Source organism: Amblyraja radiata, chromosome 8 (genome assembly GCF_010909765.2).
Source record: "Amblyraja radiata isolate CabotCenter1 chromosome 8, sAmbRad1.1.pri, whole genome shotgun sequence".
Lineage (NCBI taxonomy): Eukaryota > Metazoa > Chordata > Chondrichthyes > Rajiformes > Rajidae > Amblyraja > Amblyraja radiata.
Genome location: NC_045963.1, coordinates 38934802 through 38961337, shown reverse-complemented (window position 1 = coordinate 38961337; position 26536 = coordinate 38934802). Strand labels below are relative to the sequence as shown.

The 26536-nt window shown below is 44.3% G+C and overlaps 1 protein-coding gene across 4 annotated transcripts in view; it reads right to left on the bottom strand.

Moving 5' to 3' along the window:
• Positions 1-26536, bottom strand: part of trerf1 (transcriptional regulating factor 1) — a 195041-nt gene that overhangs the window by 44775 nt on the left and 123730 nt on the right. For 2 of the 4 annotated variants that reach the window (XM_033025581.1, XM_033025582.1), the window contains exons 6-9: positions 24609-24875; positions 5614-5974; positions 4193-4253; positions 738-877 (exon numbers count right to left, since the gene is read on the bottom strand). In XM_033025581.1, the coding sequence (XP_032881472.1) occupies positions 738-877; positions 4193-4253; positions 5614-5974; positions 24609-24875 (829 nt within the window). The remainder of the gene's footprint in view (positions 1-737; positions 878-4192; positions 4254-5613; positions 5975-24608; positions 24876-26536) is intronic. The other 2 variants (XM_033025583.1, XM_033025584.1) reach the window with 2 other exon arrangements.

Here is a 26536-nt window from a genome sequence, read left to right as displayed (position 1 = left end):
TAGTTTTATCTCTTCCTCCTCCCGAAAGCATTCATTTCCTCTGGACACCTCATTCTTAGCCACGGTTGTCCCAATGCAAGTGGCAACAGTAGAATGTCAAAGTGCCCATTACTCATGTACAAGTCTGTGTCTACACTACGTGTTTACCCATTTGCATCTGATGTGCATAGGTATCCTTCCGCCAGGAGATACAAAATACACTTTTCTCCCTCCAGTCCACAGTTTGCAAGGCACAGCACCTTACTATCATTCACATTGAAATTAACAACTCAGGGAACAAGGGACAAAGCTGGGAGATTTTAGTTCTGCATAGTTCAGGATAATACATTCCTATCTCTGCTATTTGGACCCATTTCTGTATCTATTTATTACAAGCAGGTATGATAAAGAGTAAGTGCATGGGAGAACAAGTGTCCTTAAAAATCCTCATCCTGGGTAGCAGACGTTGACCTTGAGAGCCAATGAATATTCAATTCTAGGTTCTGACTAGATTTAGCCTAACACTTGGTTGTAAATGGGTTTGAAAGAGAAATCACTAAAATAATCTCAAATGGCATTCTGAAGTACACTTGCAGCAAATCACAGCCTACATAACTATTGTCATGAGTCTCCAAGAAGCAAAAGAATGATTTAAAACTTGTACCCAGTGAGAGATTTAAACAAGTGTTCATTTAACTACATTCCACATTAAAGCCATTGTTGTAGTAACCAACAATGCAACTATTATCCGTTAATACCTTTTTGTTGTTCTTCTGGGTTTTCCAACTCACACCAAGGCTTCCACACCAAGTCTGCTTTAGGGACATCTTTTTCAGCTAGTGACCTGTCTTGTAAAGCTGGGATCATGGCTTGAAACCTCATTCCCATGTTGATTCGCCTAACAACATTTAAAATAGTGTGAGCATATGAGCAGATATGAAAAGGTAACAAAATTACGGAAGAGCTTTGGAGTTTATTAGCAAGACTCACATTTTACAAAAGCTGTACTCAGAAAATAACGTAACTTAGTAATAAATCAGCAATCATTGCTAATTCATTCACTAGAGTTTTCCTTGAATTCAATCACCCAGTGATACAAAATCATTAGGCATTGGCAGAGGAATGGTTAAATGAATAAATTAACAAAAACCAATCAACTTGAAAGCAGTTACAATTTCTGCTGATACTTGTTCTTTTCAAAGGATACCAGATAAGCAATTTTATATTTAAAAATGAATAAAGTGTCTCCCTGATCATTATGAGCAAGAAAATGTAAACAAATTGATTTACTCAAAATATATGGATGCTACTGGCAAGATCAACATCTAAGTCTTTCCAAATTCGTTATTTTATTCAGATGGAATTGATTGGATTGTGGATTTCAGAGGCCAAGCCAGCAGTCTTTTTTTTGTGAAAAACCTGCCCGCTCTTGCAATGGTAACGGTGAGCTGCCTTCTTGAACCACTGCGCTTAATGAGTGCATCTTCTGAACTCAATAAGTCGACAGTAAAAAGTCAACCACATTGTTGTGGCGGCCCAGAGCTGTAACGACAATGGATTTATTTCCCTCAAGGACAAGGATGAACCAATAATGTTTTTCCAAAATGGACTTTTCATGGTCACCCCTGCAAATAATATATTTTAATGTATCTACTTAATTAACAGAATTTAAATTCCCCAGCTGCCATTGGTGGTATTTGACCTTGCGCCACTAAATGCTTAGTCCAGATCTGAAGATGGACACGAAATGCTGGAGTAACTCAGCGGGACAGGCAGCATCTCTGGAGAGAAGGAATGGGTGACGCATCGGGTTGAGACCCTTCTTCAGACTGAGTCAGGGGATAGAGAGTCTAGAAATATGAATTCTATATCTCTGAATTGCTTTTCACCAGCAATGTATGGTTACTATAACCCCAGGTAAATGAATAGGTGCAACATTTCTAAATTTCTTGGATTATAGTGTGGCAACAACTTATTCACCAATATTCACAGTTCAATACTGATTGGGTTCAACTAACAACTTCTCCAGAAAAAAGCTGCTTCATTAGAATAAAAATCAAAATGATTCAAGACTGTAGTATTTAGAGTCTTAAAACAAACTCAGCAGTGACATAAACAAAAACAGGAAGTGCCAAAAACAAACAGCACCTATGGAACAGTCAACATCACAGGTCAAAGACCCTTCAATTAGAACTGGGAAAGAAAAAATACGTTAGTGCTAAGTTGCAGACTGTGGAGTACAGATTGGTACCACAAAGGGAATCTCTCTGAGGGTGCAAGCTGCTCTTTTACCTCGTCTTTTCTCACTATCGACACCCAAAATGTCCTTTCAAATGAAGCAGCACATCTTCCATTCAGTATAAATTGAACCCCGGTCTCTGATGCTGTAAGCAGCAACTCTACCACTGCACCACCATGCTGCCGCTGAGCACCAAGCCTCCATCCCACTCTGATCTGTCTGTGGCTTCCGTCATGGTCCCAGTGAGGCCCAATGCAATAGATTCAGTCATACAGACTAGAAACAGGCCCTATGACCCAACTTGCCAATGCCAAACAAGGTGCCCTCAACTGCACTAGTCCTACCTGTCTGCATTTGGACCATATCCCTCAAAACCTCTCCTATTAATGTACCTGTCCAGATGTATTTTAAATGTTGTTACAGTACCTGCCTCAACTACCTCCTCTGGCTTGTTCCATTTACCCACCACACTCTGAGTGAAAAGGTTGCCTCCCAAGTTTCTATTAAATATTTCCCCTATCATATTAAATCTATGTCCTCTGGTTCTTGATTCTATGCATTTACTGTATCTATTCCTTTCATGATCTTGAACAATATAAGATCTCCCGAAGGAATAAAGTCCTAGATTACCCAAGCTCCCCCTATAACCCAAGCCCTCAAGACCTGCCAATATCCTCATAAATGCTCCACACTATTTTCAGCTTAAGATGGTGTGCGTGTGGGAGAGCGAGTGTGTCAGTGAAGGAAAGAGAGAGAGATGGAGTGTGTCAGTGTGAGAGAGAAAGATGGAGTGTGCTAATGAAGGAATAATGGAATGTGTCAGTGAGAGAGAGAGATGGAGTACATCTTCACAATATCAGATAACTTGCTTTCACCTTAGTATCAGTGCTGGCCAGTGCTGCTGAGAAATCAAAAAATCAGCAGAGGCTGGAAATCTGAATTACAAATTAAAAGTGATGGAAATACTCATAAAGTCAGGCAGCATCTGTGGAACTTCGGTCCTGCAGAACCATCCTGGACTTGAAACAGTAATGCTGTTTTACTTTCCACATATGCTGCCTGACCTGCACAGTGTTTCCAATCTTTTCTGTTTTTGATTGTCCCCACTGCCACTATCATTACAGGCAACTCTGTTTTCACAAAGTGGTGCACAGCTCTAATTGCTCTCTGCAGGCAAAGATTAGTCAGAGTACTTCCACTTCAATTTCCACTGCCAAATACATTTCATTTTCAAAGATAATTGAAATGTAAATTTCACATGGCATCCATGGATGACATCAATGCCTGTCGATTCTTTCCAACTGCACTATGCAGTCCATGTTCCTCAGATTAACTAAACTACAGTTTTCATGATACAAGAGATCATATTGTCAGGTTTTCAGAGTTGTTTCATTCCTGGTTCTCATGAGAATTTTTTTCTAAGGTATCCAATATGTCAGAACTGCTTGGCAGAATCACAGTGTTACAACCCAGGAGAGAGGCAGGTTAATTAATCCAAAATACCTAACATTTCCCCATTGCCTGCAAATTGTTCCCCAATTCCCCCTAGGCTATTACTCTAGAACTAGTTTCATTAGGTAGGCAGTGCATTCCAAATCTCAACTGGCTGGGGGAATACTTTTATTTTTGTCATCTCTGCTTCTTATGCTGTGTTCTCCAGTTCCTGACACTTATACCCAAGGAAGAATGTATCCTGATGCAAACCATCAAACCTCTTCATGATTTTTGAATACCTTAGTTACATCTTCCTCAAGATCGAATGCTCTAAAGAGAATAAGAGCCTGTGACTATCTGAAATTACGCACCATTGGCGGGCCACACACTGCCACCTCTCCTTGTCTGAAAGTGTTGTGCTCCCAATGGGATTGTGCAGACTTTTAATAGGATTTTTTTCCCTTCTTCCATTCAGGAAGACAAATACACCAGCAAACAGATTTCTCTACTACATCGTAATATTTAAAAGTAATCACTCACGGTTCAATGTCAATAGTGTGCTCGCCAAGTCCAGCGGTTATTGTCATGGCATCAATGCTCTCTGAAACCAGAACAAAGCCGTGGTAAGAGGAAATACTGAAGGCATCTGTCATTTAAAATACAGCATTTAATCTGTGAAATTAAAACTAGAGTTGGTCCTTGCTAAATCACCTGAATGTTTTTAATCCTGCATCAGCCTAGTCATTCCTGGGAATATCTATATATTTTTGAAGATATTCAACAATGTGGAACCTATGGAGTAGATAAGTCCACCATTTGAGCCTTTTCTACCATGTAATTGTATCAAAGCTGATTAATATCTTATCCCCATTTATCCACACTTGCTCCATTTCCCTTGGTAAATCTTTCCTTTAAAAAGAGCTATTTTACCTGCATTTAAAATAAACTTTAATCAAACCCATGTCTTAGGTGAAAGATTTCCAGATTTCTACCAATTATGTGTGAAATGCAGCTCGCTGTTTTAATTTTGAATCAGTTTTCGCCACGTTTATTCTTTTGGATACTTGTTTTGATTGATCGTGAGAAGGAATAATTCACCCATATCCATTCCATCAAATCTTTTTACCTCTTTAAACACAAATTTAATCATCTTAAAAACTGGAGAAAAAAAAGATAGGTTCATGTAATCAATCATAATTTAAACCTTTAATCCCTAATATTTTATTGCGTTTGTACTAGGCTCCACCACACTGTTGTTTTTGAGGAATGATAATGAAAACTGAACAAAGTGCCCTGGTTGGCCTCAAAGTCTGATTCCTTGCTCTTCACTGGTAACTCGACTGAAAACTCTTTGACTTTTTTGATTTTTGTACATATCTGTGCCTTTAAAAAATGCATATGGACTCCTAAATTCCTTTACTCCTTTAAGCTAAATACATCAGCATAATATAAATAAATCAACTCCAGTTGATTGTAGAGTTTGATCTAAAGTTGGATTGGAACCAGTTAGTTTTGGAACTGATAGGTGCAAAACACTTTAAAATGCACCCAGTCAAACAAAACATCACATCAGTGAAATAGTTTTGTTACATGTGTCTTTTACTCCCTGTGGACAGAAGGTGAAATCTCCATGAAGTAGGTACGTCGCTGCAGTGAATAAAATGTATTCAAAGTAAAATAGATCAAAAAGTAAAAATCCTGAACGGCTCACTTTGTGTTTTTAGACATCTTTATTTCCAGTTTTAGGTTTAAAAGTAAAATCACTTTGTGGACTGTTTAGGTTATTTTGTAAACTGGAAATTGGAATTGGTTAAACTGCTGGAGTTGGAGAATACTGTCAACAGGCTAAACATAATCAAAATGACAACAAAAAAACTAAAATTAGACTTTTTAATTTGCAACCAAATTAAAATCTACTTTCACATTGCATTGGATAGAGAAGTTGTATCTAAAATACTCACTAGTTCGACCAAGCAGGATACGTGGTGTTAAAGGAGTGATTGGCAGTGTTGTATAATTGCCAATGTGCAAAGAAATAACGCTGCTGAAAAGGCCAGAGCCCTGTCTCACTGGACTTAACATTGGAGGTGGAGTGTAGGGAGGGATCTCTTGGGTTCTGTCCAGCAGGTGATCGGCCATGATTCTTGGTGAGCGGAGTTGACTTTGGTACAGTGTAGCTCCAGGATACGAAGCAGAAAGGTTTCCCAAAGGTGGAGGGATGTAGAGAGGCTCCGGCCTATGTCGATACTTCTTCTTGTCTTGCCGCGATCTCAAGTTATTTTCTGTTTGTGGGTTGAAGGGTTGACACTTTCGAACGACCTCCTAAAATTTTCATAATTTGAATTTTATTGGTTTCAAGACGATCTTAAATATATCTAATTAAAAATATTGGCATTATATTTATGCATCGAACAAGGATTACAGAACATTAATAAATCATCTGCAAAAACATTGCTGCATAGACTTCCTTTTAAATGAAGGCAGTGTCCTTTTTTTACAACTGAATAATTCCTTCTTAACGAACATTAAAATAGACCTGCCACCAGTTAATGTTTGAAAATAAAGATTGCAAAAAACACACACCTTGGACATTGCAAATCTCATACTTCTCCCACCACAATAAGACCAATCACAAACCAAAACAATGTTTTCAAGATCAAAATATTGCATTTGATTCTCTAACATTCTTCCATACATCATTGAAGAAAACAAAACATGACAATGGAATGCAGATACATCTCTTTTAAAGCTTTATTAATGGGAGCAGATAAACATTTAGGTGTGCTCAATGTAACAGGCAAACGTAACAGCACTTTCTTTTCCCAAACACAAAAAAACCATCAGCATGAGAGCATAATCCATTGACTTGAGACAGATAACTTGACCCGAGAACTTGAGACAGATAAACACTCACAATCCCTCCTCTTTTATTCTAGAGAGAGAGGGAGAGAGAAAGAGGGAGAGGGAGAGAGAAGGAGTGAGGGGGAGAGTGAGGGGGAGAGTGAGGGAGAGAGGGAGAGCATGAGAAAGAGAGCATGAGAGAGAGCTTGCATGAGAAAGATTTAACCTTTTGTCCATCATGATTTTAAGAACAAGACACCGTCAATCCCATTCTTCCAGATTCTATCAAGGAAGGGGTACAACTGAATTGTTTGATCCCTTCAAGTTTTATTTTATTTGTGCGATATTTCTCATTCAAAGGTTGAAAAGGAGTCAACACTGTATGAATGATAAGATTCATCCACAACAGGGGCACAGTAGTAGACCCAGGTTAGAGACCAGTGCTTACGTGGATCTTGGACAAGCAGCAATCAAAGAGAAGCAGGGAGAAGAGCTTATTGGCTGAAACCTGTGGGAAAGGTGAGTAAGTCACAGGGGAAAAACAGTTTAAAACTGAGGAATTTGGTTTGTAAATTGGTAAATTAGGCAATTTATCAGTCAATATAAGCGAGGCTGCTCTAGGGGAGTAGCAGTGAGGGAAGTGCCTTGCGAGTAAAGTGGGAGTCTTTGGAGAGGAGGAGGACACGATGCAGTGAACACAGACAGTGTGAGGCTTGCAGGATGTGGGAGCCCGGGGACACGGATGGAACCTCTGGCTGGTACAACTGTGGCAAGTGTGTTCAGCTCCTGCAGGACCGTGTTGGGGCACTGGAGAAGCAGCTGGACGACCTCGGGGCCATTCGGGAAAACGAGAGTTTCCTGAACAGGAACTACAGTGAGGTAATCACGCCGAGGATATGGGAAGAACAAAGGTGTGTGACTGTGAGAAAGGGTGGTAACTGTGGCGTGCAGGAGACCCAGGTGGCTGTGCCTAATGAAAACGGGTACGCCCTCTTGGCAACTGTTGGGGGAGATGATGCTTCCAGTCTGAGCGGTGGACACGTCGGTGGCTCCAATCCTAGAGATGGGACTCGACCGGCGAGACCAACTTCGGGCAGAGCCCTAGTGGTGGGTGACTCCATTGTCCGAGGAGCAGACAGGAGATTCTGTGGCAGCAGACAAGATGCGAGGATGGTCTGTTGCTTCCCTGGTGCCAGGGTTCAGGATGTCACGAGCCGAATTCAGAACATCCTCGAAAGAGAAGGTGAACAGCCGGCAGTAGTTGTGCACGTTGGCACAAACGACATGGGGAAGAAGAGGAAGGAGGTTCTCCAATGTGAGTTAGGAAGAAGACTGAAACGCCGGACCTCTACGGTTGTTATCTCTGGATTGCTTCCAGTACCTCGTGCTAGTGAGGACAGAGAACAGGGAGATAGGGGATCTGAATGAGGGGCTGGAGCAGGGAGCAAGGATTTAGATTTATAGACCACTGGGATCTCTTCTGGGGTAGGGGTGACCTGTACAAAAGGGACGGGTTACACCTTAACTGGAGGGGGACCGACGTTCTGGCAGGCAGGTTGCTAGGGCTACATGTGTGGGTTTAAACTAAATAGTGGGGGAGAGGGATTGACAAATTGCGAGTATAAAGATGGAGTTGAAGGGGAAGTGAATACAGGAAAAATTACAAAAGATTCTCGAATTAATGGGACAGAAAGTTCGAGAAGGGATAAAAGAGTAAGGTCAGGGCCAATTGCGAGGGGGGCGGGACGTGAATATGGGGGTCAAAGTGTTGTATATGAATGCGAAATAAGATATAAAGTGGACGAGTTTGAGGCTCAGTTAGAAATTGGCAAGTATGATGTTGTGGGAATTACAGAGACATGGCTGCAAGAGGGCCAGGGCTGGGAACTGAATATTCAAGGGTATACCTCCTATCGAAAAGACAGACAGGTGGGCAGAGGGGGTGGGGTAGCTCTGTTGGTGAGGAATGAAATTCAGTCCCTTGCAAGGGGTGACATTGAAACAGGAGATGTGGAGTCAGTATAGATAGAACTGAGGAATTGTAAGGGTAAAAAGACCCTAATGGGACTTATCTACAGGCCCTCAAACAGTAGCCTGAGCATAGGGTGCAAGTTGAATCAGGAGTTAAAATTGGCATGTAGCAAAGGTAATGCTGTGGTTGTTATGGGCGATTTCAACATGCAGGTAGACTGGGAAAATCAGGTTGGTACTGGACCCCAAGAAAGGGACTTTGTAGAGTGCCTTCGTGATGGATTCTTAGAACAGCTTGTATTGGAGCCTACCAGGGAGAAGGCAATTATGGATTTAGTGTTATGCAATGAACCGGATTTGATAAAGGAATTTGAGGTTAATGAGCCATTAGGAGGAAGTGACCATAACATGGTCAGGTTTAATCTACAATTGGAGAGGGAGAAGGATAGATCGGAGGTGTCAGTGTTACAGTTGAATAAAAGGGACTATGGGGCCATGAGGGAGGTGCTGGTGTAAGTTATTTGGGCAAATCCTCCAAAATTATGGAAGAAATTGAATAAGCACATGGATATCTTAAAAGACAAATTTGCTGGCTGCAACGGAAAAAACCCCCTCCAATACACATCAAGAATCAAACCCGTCTGGCCTGTGGACTTGGACATCACACAACGGTGTGAACAGGGAAGGCTGAGACGGAGATAACGAGATTCTCTTGGATACACAAAGGGAGGAACCAAGCTTCAGCAGACGGTGGTAAACAGGCCAGCACAAGCACAATCACCATCGGGGATGATAACGATCAGGCTGAGGGATCATGACATCAGCGAACCCCTTATCATCGGAAGCCTATTGTTCATGCCAGATCGAAACTGGGAAACATCAAAAGAACCCCTTCTATCCAGAGGACCACCTGGGGGTTTCAAAGGAAGCTCAGGTATAAAAGCCGAAGTCAAGCCAGAACTCTCTCTCTCTTCCTGCTCTTCCTGCTCTGCTGGACAGCTCGTGGGCCTGCATCGACTTCGCTGTGAGTATCCTGGTGACCTGGTGAAGTTCCCGAAATAGGAGGTTGAGGGGAGAAAGGTCAAAGGGGGAGTATGCTTGCAAGTAACTTGTGTTAAAGTAAGTTTTACGACGTGCCCGATAGTTTTCGTCCATAGTTTTAGTTTAAAGCATAAGTTTAGCCACGCATTGTGTAGTGTTGGTGAGATTCGATTTCTCATTGTTTAATAAAGCCTGTAAATTTTAGACTTGCTTTGAGTCCATCTTGGTTTCTGTTTTCTCTCATCGGCACTCTCTGGTCAATTCAACCTTTTATCATATCACACCATAATTCCGAGGTCTAGAACCTAGGGGAATCCTTTTTGTGGAGTAAAGGGAAACGCAAAACCCCTACAGAATGGCGACCGCGGCAGGACCTCGGTGGTTTGGGATATGTGATTTGTCAGAGGGGGTGAGAGAACGTAGCAAGATGGAGGAGAGAATCTCCTCTTATCTGTTTAAAAAGATCAATCTCACCAAACAATGGGTGATAGCACTGTTGAGAGCAGAGCAGCCAGCAGAAGCTGCAGCTCAATGGACGGAAAGCAAAGCGTATAGTAAAGGGCAGGAAAAGGCAGTTTGGCTGGCGTGCCTATCACAGCAGGTAGCAAAAATGCAGAGACAGGTAGATAGACTGGAAGAGCAACTGAGAGAAGCTAGGGCCAGTGCTGAAGAAAGCGCTAGAGAAGGGGAAGGGCTATCTGAGGAATGCAGTAAAGCCAGGCAGTGTATCTTGCAGGCGAGGGAGTCCCACAGAAATGCCCAGGAATTCCTCCAATGCCAGGTGGTAGAGGCAAAGGAGAGGGAATGGAACGCCCAGGAACTCTTGGCTCAGAGTACACAGAAGTGCAGGGAGCTGGAGGGAAAGTTCCAGGATATACAAGCAGCATACAGGGTGGCCCGTAGCGAGCTAGGCAATAGTGATCACGGGCCTTGCCAGGCAAGGATAGCGCAGCTGGAGGAGACTCTGTCCAAGACTAGGGGACGGGTTCACCTGGTAGGACCAGGGGGGTCCCCCGGGGGCAGAGGGCTTCCCTCAGCAGATGATTCCCCAGTGGCAAAGGGGAATAGACCGCCTCCTGAGGCGCCGGGGATAGGTCCGGGTCGGCAGGTGGGGTTCGGGTTGTCCGGGGAGGGACAGGCCCAAGGAGGGGCGGGAGAGCACCCTCAGTTAGCGGCTTCCGCGCCATGTGTAGCACACCACGAGGTGGTGGGGTTACCGATCATGGTGGGAGAGCTGGGGGTAAAGGGGCAACAGCCCAGAGTAGGGCAGATGTGCCCGGTACGGCAAAGGAAATATGGTCCCCCGGTAGGGCAGGCAGATAGGGGGCCCATAGAGAGTGATATCATCATTCCCCATGGGGCACATGTGCTGAGGAGGATGGTGGCTCAGGTTCCCAAGTTAACCAGGGCAGGAGACCCGTCATTGCATTTTATGGAGGTGCAGCAGGCGGCCGACATAAACGATTGCGATGAGGTAGAACGGGTAAAGCTGCTACTGATGACCCTAGATTCATACCTATGCAAGGCGGTGACCTCCAGGGAAGGGGGAAGACCTGAAACATGGGTAACGGCACAGACAGCGGTTCTGGAGGCCATGGGGTTGAATCAGGGTAGTCCTTTCATCAGGGTGGGGGAGACGAAGCAGCAGGTAGCTGAGTCCCCGGACATGTTCGCAGACAGGCTGTGGGCAGTGTATGAGGGTGCGTGTGGGATGCCTTTAGATAGGCAGAATTTAGATGGGAGAACAGCTCACTGGCTGAAGTCTCTGGTGGCGAATTGCCTCCCGCGAGTTAGGGCAAAGGCCGAGCACTGGTTCGACCCAGCTGACCCAAACCTTAACGAGGCGGAGGTGATCAGGAAGCTCACCCTTGCGTATCGCAATGGGGTGAGAAGTGAGGAGGAGCCCTTTAAGGGCAAGGTGCACGAAATAGTACCGGCACCCCCCAAAAGGAGGCAGTGGAAACAGGAAGGCAGCCAGACCTCTTCCGAGATGAGGCCGGTGTGCTACGGGTGTGGGAAGCCCAGGCACTACAAGAGGGAGTGCAGAAACCTAAGTAGAGCAGTGGGGGATAGGACCCCGGTAACAATAGATGTAAGAGATCTAATTACCTATTTGCAGTCAAAGGCGGGAGGGTCCGGACAGGTAGCCATGGCAACAGGCCAGGGCGCGCCCGTATCCGCACCCCCGGCACCTTTATGACTGCCAGCGAAACAGCCCACATTCCTATGCCCGTTAGAGTGTGGCCCATGTGGGAGACCCTGGGTCAAGATGGAGGTCCAGGATGTGGTCGGGAGTTATCTGCTGGACATTGGTGCTTCCAGTAGCATTGTCCACATGAACAACCCCCGTACATCCCCTCCATCTAGTAGGGCACCCTATAGTCCACGAGGCGAGGGAAATCAGAGGGCGGATGGCTTGGCCAGGGAAGGAGCCAGGAGTGGGAAAGCATGGGATCCCCATGAGGAAGGACAGGTAGCTGCAGCCAGGGAGCAGCCTCGAGAAAAGGAGAGTGTGGGAGTGGTTTTGGCTCCGGACCTGACCATGGTCCAGGCACAAAACCCCATTTTAAAGGTTGCCTCAGCAGCCATTTGCAGGCAGGAGATGATAGAGGGACCGTATGGGGGTAAAGATCAAGAACAGACCCGGGTTGATGTGGAAACCGTAGGGGAGCCAGGTGAGTCCACAGGTAGTCAGCCTGAAGTAGCCGGCTGTGTTCCAGGGCGAGGACTGGAAGCAGCGGAGAAGGAGGCTGACTCCAGCCCTCCGCAGGCAGGTACCATAGACTGCCTAAGAGAGGCAGAACTAGCAGAAGCAGAGGAGATGGAGGTATCACCTCTGGTGTGGGAACCCCCGGTCAGACGTAGGAGTGACAGGGTCCCTAAACCCCCAGTAAGGTGGTCCCCATCCCTAATTAAACCTAGGGCTAGGGCCGGCCACAGGAGGGCCGGGAAGGAGAGTGGCCGAAACAGGGCACTACGGAGTGCGGCTGGAGGGAGCCCAGTCTCCACAGGGAACGTAGGGGTAACTCAAAACCCCGTAGTGCAAAGGGAGGTGAGGGGCAGTCAGGCCCCTCGACAGGAGGAGTTCTGGCCTGCACGGGAGGGCCCACCAGAGGGGTGGCCCCAGCGTGACGGGGACCAGTTATGAGTTGGCCACCCGGAGACGGGTGGCGTTGTATATAGCATTGGTTTGTGTGTAAGTAGATGTAGTTAGCGTAATTAGATATAAGGTTTTGTATAGCTACAGGGGAGTACAGGGACAGACAGTATGGGATCAAAGGGAGGTGCTGTGGAAAGGTAGACCACGACAGACAAAACAAAACCCCAAATGCCATTATTAGGCAGATTGCTCTGTGGAGGCAAGGAGGTGTTTTGCTTTGTTTTCCAGATAAGTAGCCCCGCCATATGGATGATGGCAACGATGTACCTCCGGATGTGAGTGGCGCGTCGCGGGGTCACGGAGGAGTCCGTCGGATTTGACTGAAGTGCAGTTACCCGCATGGTGCCCCCGCGAGACGGAATTAAAAGTCATGTTCCAGAAATTCCACAACCTGGATTTTGGGGACATAGACATAGAAGAGATGTACCACGGGGGAGGGGATTTCACTTTGGGGTCCGGTAGGCAAAGACGAGGGGTGGTTAATGACGGGTTTACAGCATTTAACACGGGGACATCTATTATTAATAGCATGGACAACGTAGAACTGGCCTTGCAGATCAATCAGTTGAAGGGCCAGTTAAGAAAGGTTCTGGGGGAGGAAAATGCGGTGGTAGGATCGGGACTACACGAAGAGGTGGCAATGACTCTACATCTAAAAGAAATCATAGCACAATTGGAGACACATGCAAAAACGATAAACGCTTTGATTAAAGAGGACCGGAATGCGTCCGATCAGGCTGCACAGAATGAGGTGTGTGGGCTGTATGGTGCGTGGTTGTTGGGGGAGGGGAGGAGCAACCTGGAAGACCTGAGGCAAGGTCGGGTCCCCTCCTGGATAAGCAACCAGCACCTAGCAGCGCTACACCCTTATAACAGCACTTTGAGTCCTTGTCAGCTTCGTGTGGCCTCCGAGGCCTACCCGGTACCGGTGGATTGCGGAAAATCCAATCACACCATAATGGGAGTGGTCGTACGAATCCCGGTAATGGGAACCTCGGCACGACCAGCTCCTCTGTACCGAGTGGAGAACGTGGGAGTTGTTCGTGGGGGGGTGCATATTCGCTACGGGAAGGTCCCGCCCTATGTCATAGTGAGGGAGCAAGCTGTGACAGGCATTGACCTTTTGGGTTGTCGGAGCCGGGGAGCACAGGTAATCCTGTGTCCCCAGCACATGGGCGCTGAGGCTAGGCCTCAGTGTGGGTTCAGGACTGTTGGGGCACAGCCTATAAACTGCACCATGGAGGCGATGGCGGCAGACCATGTCCCTCCACAGGTGGCGTATATAGGCAGTGGGACGTACTGTGTCACCACAAGTGCCCAGCGGTATCAGCACGGATCACAGCTGTGGTGCCCGATACCGCACAGCAGCTTCTGCTTTAAACCCAGGGCAGAAGTCCATGTGGCACAGCAGCGAATATTACCCATCCCGGAACCTTCTTCGGTTCACCTCTCGGTACGAGAAAATGTAACTGACTTATTTGACTATGTTGCCCATTTTGGGTATGATATTCCCCCAGTGAATGAAAAATTAAAAGAGTTGCTGGTGGCGGTCGAGTTGTCGCACAAACACTTCTTCTCCCTGGAACAAAAGACTCTGGATATCGCCAGGGAGATCGAAGAGATCAAGTCTCCAAGTTGGTGGGACCTGGAGTCCTGGATCATAGTACCAGCATGGGTCCGCATCGTGTCCCATGTTCTGATCATCTGCCAGATGATAATTGTGGTGTATTTGCTATGCATTAATTGCAAATTTAAAAGGCGGAGGAGGATGGCCAAATTACAACAGCTGGTAAATCGAGCCGCCCGACGTCACCATAACGACACCCCATCACTGTAAAATGTCTGTACTCTAGTGCAATAGTTTTTGTACATAAGTTGTAATCCCTGCATTTTCAGGGAATGGTCGTGAGGGTACTGTATGGTTTGTGGGATTGATGTAAAGTAAAATGTGTATAGTGTAAGTTAATGTGCTTCGAGGGCCTAGTTTAGCGATTAAGGGGGCTTTCGGGGTACATAATTTCACCTTCTCACCAGGAGTGTTTACAGCTCTTGAGGCTGGAGGATTGCCCACTAACTTTGTCAATCGACACGGTCCGTGCGAGCCTGGACGTGTCGTAGGGGCATGTAAGTTATTTGGGCAAATCCTCCAAAATTATGGAAGAAATTGAATAAGCACATGGATATCTTAAAAGACAAATTTGCTGGCTGCAACGGAAAAAACCCCCTCCAATACACATCAAGAATCAAACCCGTCTGGCCTGTGGACTTGGACATCACACAACGGTGTGAACAGGGAAGGCTGAGACGGAGATAACGAGATTCTCTTGGATACACAAAGGGAGGAACCAAGCTTCAGCAGACGGTGGTAAACAGGCCAGCACAAGCACAATCACCATCGGGGATGATAACGATCAGGCTGAGGGATCATGACATCAGCGAACCCCTTATCATCGGAAGCCTATTGTTCATGCCAGATCGAAACTGGGAAACATCAAAAGAACCCCTTCTATCCAGAGGACCACCTGGGGGTTTCAAAGGAAGCTCAGGTATAAAAGCCGAAGTCAAGCCAGAACTCTCTCTCTCTTCCTGCTCTTCCTGCTCTGCTGGACAGCTCGTGGGCCTGCATCGACTTCGCTGTGAGTATCCTGGTGACCTGGTGAAGTTCCCGAAATAGGAGGTTGAGGGGAGAAAGGTCAAAGGGGGAGTATGCTTGCAAGTAACTTGTGTTAAAGTAAGTTTTACGACGTGCCCGATAGTTTTCGTCCATAGTTTTAGTTTAAAGCATAAGTTTAGCCACGCATTGTGTAGTGTTGGTGAGATTCGATTTCTCATTGTTTAATAAAGCCTGTAAATTTTAGACTTGCTTTGAGTCCATCTTGGTTTCTGTTTTCTCTCATCGGCACTCTCTGGTCAATTCAACCTTTTATCATATCACACCATAATTCCGAGGTCTAGAACCTAGGGGAATCCTTTTTGTGGAGTAAAGGGAAACGCAAAACCCCTACACTGGCCAAAGTTGACTGGAAAGATACACTAGTAGTGATGACAGTGGAACAACTATGGCAGGTGTTTCTAGGAATAATACAGAAGGTTAATTCCTCGGAGGAAGAAAGATTCCAAGGGGAGTAAGGGGCGACCGTGGTTGACAAGGGATGTCGGGGACAGTATAAAAATAAAAGAGAAGTACAACGTAGCAAAGATTAGCGGGAAGCAAGAGGATTGGGTAATGTTTAAAGAGCAACAGAAGATAACCAAAAAGACAATACGGGGAGAAAAGATGAGGTACGAAGGTAAGCTAGCCAAGAATATAAAGCAGGATAGTAAAAGCTTCTTTGCGTATTTGAAGAGGAAAAAATTAGTAAGACCAAAGTTGGACTCTTGAAGACCGAAAAAGGTGAATTTATTATGGGGAACAAAGAAATGGCAGATGAGTTGAACAGGTACTTTGGATCTGTCTTCACTAAGGAGGACACAAACAATTTTCCTGATATAGCAGTGGCCAGAGGATCTGGGGTGACGGAGGAACTGAAGGAAATCCATATTGGGCAGGAAATGGTGTTGGGTAGACTGATGGGACTGAAGGCTGATAAATCCCCAGGGCCTGATGGTCTGCATCCCAGGGTACTTAAGGAAGTGGCTCTAGAAATTGTGGATGCATTGGTGATAATTTTCCAATGTTCTATAGACTAAGGATCAGTTCATGTAGATTGGAGGGTAGCTAATGTTATCCCACTTTTTAAGAAAGGCAGGAGAGAGAAAACAGGGAATTATAGACCAGTTAGCCTGACATCGGTGGTGGGGAAGTTGCTGGAGTCAATTATAAAAGATGAAATAGCCGCACATTTGGATAGCAGTAACAGGATCGGTCCGAGTCAGCATTGATTTACGAAGGGGAAATCATGCTTGACTAATCTTCTGGAATTTTTTGAGGATGTAACTAGGAAAATGGACAAGGGAGAGCCAGTGGATGCAGTGTACCTGGACTTTCAGAAAGCATTTGATAAGGTCCCACATAGGAGATTAGTGGGCAAAATTAGGGCACATGGTATTGGGGGTAGAGTGCTGACATGGATAGAAAATTGGTTGGCAGACAGGAAACAAAGAGTAGGGATTAACGGGTCCCTTTCAGAATGGCAGGCAGTGACTTGTGGGGTACCGCAAGGCTCAATGCTGGGATCGCAGCTATTTACAATATACATCAATGATTTGGATGAAGGGATTCAAAATAACATTAGCAAATTTGCAGATGACACAAAGCTGGGTGGCAGTGTGAATTGTGAGGAGCATGCTATGAGAATGCAAGGTGACTTGGACAGGTTGGGGGAGTGGGCAGATGCATGGCAGATGAAGTTTAATGTGGATAAATGTGAGGTTATCCACTTTGGCATCAAAAACAAGGCAGATTACTATCTAAATTGCATCAAGTTGTGAAAATGGGAAGTACAATGGGATCTGGGGGGTCCTTGTTCATCAGTTTATGAAAGTAAGCATGCAGGTACAGCAGGCAGTGAAGAAAGCGAATGGCATGTTGCCCTTTATAACAAGAGGAATCGCGTATTGGAGCAAAGAGGTCCTTCTGCAGTTGTACAGGGCCCCAGTGAGACCGCACCTGGAGTATTGTGTGCAGTTTTGGTCCCTTAATTTGAGGAAGGACATTCTTGCTCTTGAGGGAGTGCAGCGTAGGTTTACAAAGTTAATTCCTGGGATGGCGGGACTGTCGTATGCTGAGAGAATGGAGCGGCTGGGCTTGTACACTCTGGAGTTTTGAAGGATGAGGGGATTTTATTGAAACGTATAAGATTGTTCAGGGTTTGGACATGTTAGAGGCAGGAAACATTCCCGATGTTGGGAGAGTCCAGAACCAGGGGCCACAGTTTAAGAATAAGGGGTAAGCCATTTGGAACGGAGAATAGGAAACACTTTTCTCAGAGTTGTGAGTGTGGAATTCATTTCCTCAGAGGGCGGTGGAGGCCGGTTCTCTGAATACTTTCAAGCGAGAGCTAGATAGGGCTCTTAAAGATGGCGGTCAGGGGATATGGGGAGAAGGCAGGAACGGGGTACTGATTGGGGATGATCAGCCATGATCACATTGAATGGCTCGAAGGGCCAAATGGCCTACTCCTGCGTCTATTGATCCTGCCTATGGATGCTGTCAGTACAGAGTTTGTACTTTCTCCCCCTGACTGAGGGTTTTCCCTGGTGTTCTGGTTTCTTCCTACATTCCAAAGATGTGCAGGTTTGTAGGTTAATTGGCTTCTGTTAATTGTCCCTAGTGTGTAGGATAGAACGAGTGTGCGGCTGATTGCTGGATGGCGTGGACGGTGGGTTGAAGGGTCTGTTATGTATGCCATGATCATATTGAATGGCGGTGCAGGCTCGAAGGGCCGAATGGCCTACTCCTGCACCTATTTTCTATGTTTCTATGTTTTCACACTGCATCATTAAACTAAACACTCAATAGAATTCACTTCAATAAAAGTTATCCTTGAGCAGTAAGTGAGGGAAATTAAGAATAGTTTTCTTGGGTTCCAAAATACCAACAATTCATTACAGAACTAAAAGATGGCATAAAAAAGCAGATTAAATAATTGGATAATAGAATGGATGATAATATTTAAAACTGCAAAACAATGGAAGGAAATGGGAAGGGATGAAGGAGGAATTTCATTATAAAGCATGAAAATATGGGAGAGATATTAAATAAATACTTTGCATATCTTTATGGATAATGGTTTGAAGAGGGAAATTAATGTACACTACAGGTATACTAGGAACTGTTATTATAAATTACAATAGAAAAAAAAAACTGGTCTTAAAAAATAAAAAATAAAATTAAAAAATCACAAGGGTGGTTAAATCTCCAAGTCCTGGACTCGAGACTTCCACTATAAGTTGAGAGGAAGACGACAACTTTTTCAATACATCGTTGGTATAAAAATTCTGGATGACAGCAAACAGAATAGTCATTTAAGTCAAAGATGGGGGTAAATTCAGCAACCTTATGTACACTGTGCTCTTGTTAGTCGCAGGGGCATTCTCAGCATATATGGTTCCCTTTCAAATTAGTAGCTAGGAGTGTCTGGATAATCGTGACATCCACCACACCAAGTGAAGATAAATCACCTTTGCAAATAGAAATCTATTTTTTTGGAGGTGAATTACTTTAAAAAAACATAGTATAGCAACATAGGCTTGTGACAGCTGTCCAGATATAGTACAAGAGGGAACACAGCAACATGGATGTAAAGTTTCCTGACAAAGGAAACGCCTCTTGGAATCTGTTGCTTTAATAGGAGAAAAGTTGATCATGCTTTATCCTCGAGATCAGTGCAGAGCTTTGGTTTCAGTGGAGAACACAAACAAAATTAAACTTACTGTTTGAAAGGGAAAGGACATTACCAAAGCAATCAAATAGGTTGCAGATACAGCTTAATGTGGACAAGTCAACATCAATTCAAGAGTGTGTGTTTTGAGAAAAATATTGATGGAAGAGAGTGAATTATGTTCAAACATCCCATTAGGCTGGTAGGTTAATTGGGCTTTCCAAATTGCTCCTGTCAAAGTGGTAAATGGCTGAATCTGGAGGGAGGTGATGAGAATACAGGAAAAATATGATCTAGCATAACTTAATCGGCTAAATGGCCTCTTTCTACATTATAAAGAAACATGGTAATTTCTTGGAACAGAAAATTAAGCCACAAAAATATTAATAATCTAATTTTATAAAATGGAATAAAGGGCTTAAGAATAAGAAAGCTTTTGTGAATGTTTATAATACAATGACTGGATTAGAGTACACTGCCCAGCTTTGAGGGGTCTTTGTTACATAATGCTTTTACATTAAACCTGTAATTTGGCAGAACAAAACCATGCAATGTGAAAGCACTATAAAGGGTGATATGAAATGCTGATACAGAAAAGGCTAAGAAAAGTTTTTTGAGGGAATAATGAAAGACTCTTCCTCACATGTGTGGATATCAGTGACAAGGAGACATGAACCTGAATTCATGGGTAGAAGAACAGGAAATATGATAACCTAGGATGTTATTAATATGGAGCAGTTAAGCCAAAACACTGCATCTTTAAACTATGTATGTGAACAAATATTTTAAATCAGCCACCAGAAGAGGAAAGGTCAGAGATTAACATTTGAGTCACCAATGAAAAATGTGGCACACATATGACATGGAAGGTGTTACATCTAACTCTTCCTTCTGATATAATCTTATTTTCATTGGATCTGTTCATCGCTTGCTGTGATAAAGCTACTGCCCATTGGACTGGGTATCTTGATCAACTACATGACAAACACAATTTTAATTTTTGTAATTTAAAAAATGGGTGCCCCAGATATTACGAAGTATCTGCAGCTGCCCTTGTCCACCACCAGCCACAATTTAAGTTGAAATATTTGGCAATTTATGCTGCTGGCCCACATTTCTCCTCTGCATGTAAAATTATTTCAATAAAATTTCTCTCTCCATTGTTGCATTCAGAATAATTGTAAACAATGTTACATTTCTCCTTTGTAATATGCTTCATTAATTGATCCCTCGGAGATAAACCTTCAACTGATTCTGTTCCTCTCCTGATTGTGGTAGTAACCACGATTATAGAGTAATATGACATGGCAACAGGCTCTTCTGACCAACATATCCATGTTGACCAAGGTGCTCATCTAGGCTTGACCCATTTGCCTGCGTTTGGCCCGCATCCGTCTAAACCTTTCCTAACCACATACCTGTCCTAATGTCATTTAAATGTTGTTATTTACCTGCTTTAACCACTTGCACTGGCAGCTCATTCCACATACGAACCACTCTCTCTGTGAAGTAGTTATCACTTAGGCCCCTTTAAAATCTTTTTCCTCTCACATTAAACCTCTGTCTTCCAGTTTTTGATTCCCCTTCTCTGAAAAAATTCTGTGTGCATTTACTTTATCTATGCCCCTCATGATCTTATAGACATCTATAAGGCTATCCTTCAGTTGTTAGACTTTTAGACATTGGAGATACAGCACAGAAACAGACCCATCAGCCCACCGATTCCGTGCCGACCAGTAGCACTATCCTGCACTATGGACAATTTATAATTTTTTTTTAACCAAAGCCATTAACCTAGAAATCTTTGGAGTGTGGGAGGAAACTGGACCGCCGGAGAAAACCCACGTGGTCACAAGTAGAACGTACAAATCCTGTACAGACAGCTCCCGTAGTCAGAGTCAAACTCAGATCTCTGGTGCAGTAAGGCAGTAACCCTATTGTTGCGCCACTGTATTACCCATCCTCCAAGGAATAATGCCCCAGCTTGCCCAACCTCCCTCTATAACTCAGAATCTCAAGTCCTGGCAATATTCTTGTAAATCTTCTTTCTATACAATCTTTCCATCTTAATGGCATATTTCCTGTAGAAGGCTGACCAAAACTGTACACAATATTCTAAGTGCAGCCATGACTGATGTCTTGCACAACTGCAACATGACATCCCAAATCATACTGAATGCCCTGACTAATGCAGGCCAACATGACAATGCCTTCTCCACCCCACTGTGTACCAGTGACATTACTTTCAGAAAACTATGAACTTTTACTCCTAGGTCCACTTGTTGTACAACTTTCCCCAGGGATCTACGATCATTGCAAATTACATTGCACCAGAACTAGGTAAAAATATAGTCAAAAATATGGAGTTATTATAGATTCTCTCCAACTGAGCCACAGGAAATGGGTGGGATCTTTAATGAATATTTCTTGTCTGCATTTACTGTGAAGGTGATCGTGGAATCTACAGAATTTCTGGAAGAGAATAATGATGTCTTGAAACATATCCATAATACAAAAGATGTACTGCCGATCTTAAAGTGCATAGAGATGGATACATTTTCGATGCCTGTGGGAAGATAGGGAAGATATTGTTGGGGCCATGGCAGAGATATCTCTATCATCATTAGCAATGGGAGAGGGACTGTAAGATAGGAGAGTGGCTATAGATGTGTCTTTATTTAAGAAGAGCTGCAAGAACAAGCCAGGTAACTACAGGTCAGTGAACCTTACATCAGTGATGGGCGTTACAGGTAGGGATTCTGAAAGATACCTGGATTTGGATCGGCAAGGATTGATTAAGGATGTCGTCCTGGCTTTGTAGGTGAGAAATCATGTCTCACAATTTGATTGAGCTTTTTGAAGTGATGACCAAGAAGATTGATGAGAGCACAGTGGTAGGCATTGTTTACATGGACTTTACCAAGATCTTTGACAAGTTCCGCATTGGTAGGCTGTTCCAGAAGGTTAGATAATGTGGGATCCAGAGTGAGCTAGCCAATGCATACATATTTGGCTTGGTGAGAGGAGCCCGTAGTGGAAAGTTATTTTTCAGATTGGAGGCTGGTAATCATCAGTGTGGTGCAGGGATTAGTGCTGGGTCTACTGTTGTTCATCTATATTAACAAATGGGATGAGTATGGAGTTGGCAGGCTTCGTATGTTTGCAGATGACACCAGAATTGACAGTGAAGAAGGACATCTACGATTACAGCTGGATCTAGATCATTTGTGAAAGTATGCAAAAGAATGGACGATGAATTTTAACTTGAACAAATGCCAAATGTTGCATTTGGTAGGTTAAATCAGGACAGGATTAACACCATAGATGATAGGGCCCTGGAAAATGGGAGACCTGGGGATACAAGTACGTAGTTCTGTGAAAATAGTAAAACACATAGTCCGAGTGGTGAAGGAGGGTTTTGGCTCGCTTGCCTTAGTCAGAGTACTGAGTACAAGAGTTGGAGCATCATATTACAAGCGTACGTTGGTGAGACCACACTTGGGAGTGTTGTGTGCATTTCTGGTCATCTAGCTATATGAAGGATGTCATTAAGCTGAAAAGAGGGAAGAAAAGATTCACAAGGATGTTACCAGGACTGGAGGGCTTCAGATATAAGGAGGTAATGGGGTTTTTTTCCTCTTAAGTGTCAGAGGCTGATGGGCGCCCTCATAGAGCAATATAAAATCATAAGGGGCACAGGTAAGGCATGTAAAATCATAAGGCATAGACAAGGACATGCAAGTCTAAAACTAGAGGGCATAGATCTAAGGCAAGAGGAGAACGATTTAAATTATACCCAAGGGTCAACATTTTCACAGGCGAGCAGCTAGGGGGAATGGTAGACGCAGGCACAATTACAATGTTTTAAAAGATATTTGGACAAGTATATAGATAGGAATTGTTTGGTGAGTTATGGCCAAATGCAGACAAATGGGACTGGCTCAGGACTGTAGGTTGGTCAGCTTAGACAAGTTGGACCATAGAGCCTGTTTCCGCTACATAACTCCATGACTCGAACCACTTTTTGAAAGCCCTGTACCACTTTACCTGGATGGCTGCATTTATACTGTTTCTAGGTAATAAAGCAGGCAACCAAAAATAAAATCAGATAATGACTGAAAATTCACAAAGAACTTGATAAATAATGAAAGCATAAAAATTTAAAACATTTGGAAAATATCAAAAGATTATTTTACGAAGGACAGATTCAAGTATTCCTTAAATATTAGGTGTGCAACAATTACTGTATCTTACTGCTTATTATGCTGCTTAGTTGATGTGGGAGAATGACGGACACTGATAATACAATGACAATTTTGTTGTTTTTGGAGGTGCTGAAGTTAAATACAATTCAGTATTCTTCATGAGCTCTGTGAAAAAAAAATGGACAAAAGAGCTTCCTGCCGACAAAGCGAGAAGCGATTGAATTGCAATGTAAGAGTACAGGAGCCACACTTTTCAAAGTCACACAGGGTCAGAAAGACAACAGCATGCAGAGAAAAGCAAACACAGTATAAATTGATTTGCACATGAATCCCTTTGCGTTCCAGGAAAAACTCTTTTAGAAGCTCAGAATAATTAACAATCCAGACCATGCTTGCAACTGCAGGAGTTGTGCCACCATACACTGGTATCCCGGTTAGAGCTACCCCACAAAAATCACTGCATTTTTCTCAGCTGAAACAGCATCTCCACAGTAATTTAAAATTAGCCATCCAATCGGGGTGTTCGCGACTGTGCAAGGAACCTGATATAAACATCTGCCCTCCACTGGTGTTCCTGCAGCAAATGAGCATGGCTTGTGAAGTGGGTGGGTGCTCAGTGCTGAGACGTGGGTCTCAGGCTGCACCCTGGCTAGCAAGATGAGTGCAGGCCACTGCCTGGGAGCAACAGCAGCAGCTCCATGTGTTGATGGACTGGTCCGACCCTACCGTTCCTCTCATCAACACTTGTTGCTTTTACCCAACTCTGTTTGGTTGCACAGCGCTCCCCAGTCCAGTGATTTCTCTATGAGTAACAAGCACAATGCTGAGAGCAGCCATTCCAAAGATGAGCAGGCAGACAAGTGCGGATGAGACATCCCATAAGAGCCGCCCTCATGGGTGAGCCTTGCATCTCTGTGCTGAGCAGCTGCACTGCTCGCCGGGCCCAGCAAAACACAATGGTTGCAATGACTCTCTGCTCAGGGAGCACCAGCCAACACCTCTCGGCAGCATCTCTCAGCAGGTTCCCAGCACAGCAGCCCTGTTAGTAACATTTTATCTATCTAATGCGATAATAACCCATTCCAGAGTCGATTCCATTGGAGCTCTTGATCCTGGGAACACATCTTGGACCCTAAGCGAGGTACCAGTGTACAAAGTTTGAAATACTTTCAAATTAAAAACTGATGCTCTCTTGTTGGAAGGATTCATTCATCCCGAATGTTATTTTTACACAATTATAAATCTATCCCGAGATGATCATCCAATTTAATAGTCCTTTTCAATTGGCATTGTAATAATGGCTTGAGGTGATCTGAAACTCTGCAGCAGGTGCCACGGTAGTTTTCCACCAGCAAGCAAAGGGTTTCAAACAAAGCAACACTGGCAGGGTCAGTAGCAAGAATGGCAGCACTCACAGAGGATGAGCAGGGTTGGGCCACTGTGGGAGCTTGTGGTGGAGAATCAGTCATCTTCATGAGGACTGGCATCTCATCATCTGACACAGAGTTGGTAGGCTTGTCCTTGGCAATGGTGGTCTGCTTGCTGGGCTCAGCAGGCAGAGGCTTTACAGGCACAGAGACAGGCATGATGATGGGCATGAGGTGATCCACCTCTTTAGGCTGCTTCTCTCCTTCATCCTGTACAGACAACCAAAGGCTTTCAGCCTCAGATATACAGGGGTCCTACCAAAGCAATACATCTGAGACAGATCAGACAGGATCGAGCATATTCATTATGTAATATACCCTAAGCTTGTAAATGCAATTTTTATCAAATGAACAGAATTCTTAAAAACTTAATTTCACCATGTTGGTTCCACATGTACCTGCCAGACATGGAATGATTGCTTTTGATATTGTTTTTTTGTGTTTCCAATCACAATGTGAACATAAAATTAAATAAATTACACAGTTAGAGGTGCTACAATTGGAGTATTTAAACAAACCAATCAATCAAATACATGATGGCTTGTTCTAATTTTGCACTATATTCAAGAGTTGTCACTGAAATTTCAAACACCAGTAGATTCAAGTCAGTTGTAGATAATCCACACGCTCAATAAATTATAATTAAGTAGAACAGTGGGCGTTATCGAGTACATGCATTGTAAATTTCTTGATTATAATCGTGTATTGTATTTCCGCTGACTGGATAGCACGCAACAAGAGCTTTTCACTGTACCTCGGTACGTGACAATAAACCAAACTAAACATGCAAAGGTTCAACCTATTTATTTATACAAGATTCTATTTGATGCTTTAGAACTTTTAAGACTTCAGCCTAGCTGTGAACATACAGAACAGACTTAAGGGCCTGTCCCACCAGCATGCGATTGCATACGTCTAGTGCGACCAAATGTGGTCGCTTGAGGCGCACGGCCTCGCGGGGCCGGTCCCAATTCCAACCGCGGAGGCGTATGGAGTTGTGCGGGGCTGGTCCTGACATCATACTCACCAATCAGCTGGGCAGGAGGCGGGCCGATCGAATTTGGACGTCGGGCGGTGATGTGATCACGCAACGGCACGCCGGGGCGGTGATGTCATCGCACAACGCCACACGCTAGGCGTACGCCGTCAAGACGCTGCGTACGACGTCGAGACGCTGCATACGCCCGTCGAGGCGCTGCATACGGCGTCAAGACACTATGTACGATGTCGAGACGCTGCATACGCCCGTCGAGGCGCTGCGTACGGCCTCAATGCGGCTGTGGGCCGACAGGCCGTTGTCGCGCGGGATTTTCGGACAGTGCAAGATATGGAGCCCCGCGCAACTCCATACGCCTCCGCCGATCGAAGTGGGACTGGCCCCGCAAGGCCGTACACCTCAAGCGACCACGTTTCGTCGCGCTGGACGCATGCTATCGCATGCTGGTGGGACAGGCCCTTTAGGAGCAGAATTGTTATTGCTTTAAGGGATGCAAGTGATGCTGACCACAAATTGAACCCACACTTAGAAATCAAATTTTTGGTACCTATCATAAATCAGTTTGCTCTCATCATTTCTTTGTTCCAAATAGGTCTTTGCAGTTTGCCTTAAGTTAGAAATTGCCATTAAACCACGAAAATCATTGTTTTGAATTACATGGCACACGGGGCCGTCGATAACCATTGCCCATTGTCTCTCAGAAAGCAAGACTCTATCCCTCCTGTACACGTTCCAGTACATGCAATAAGCAAAGCACACGCATTTCTAGAAAATGGTGAAGACATTCAGAAGGCATGATAAGGGTCATCGACTTGAAATATCAACTGTTGCTCTCTCGACACTGGCATTTGTTTGTTTTTACACACATACGTACATTGCATGTTGAAACTCAAGTTAATTCCCTGGCAATCTTAATTTC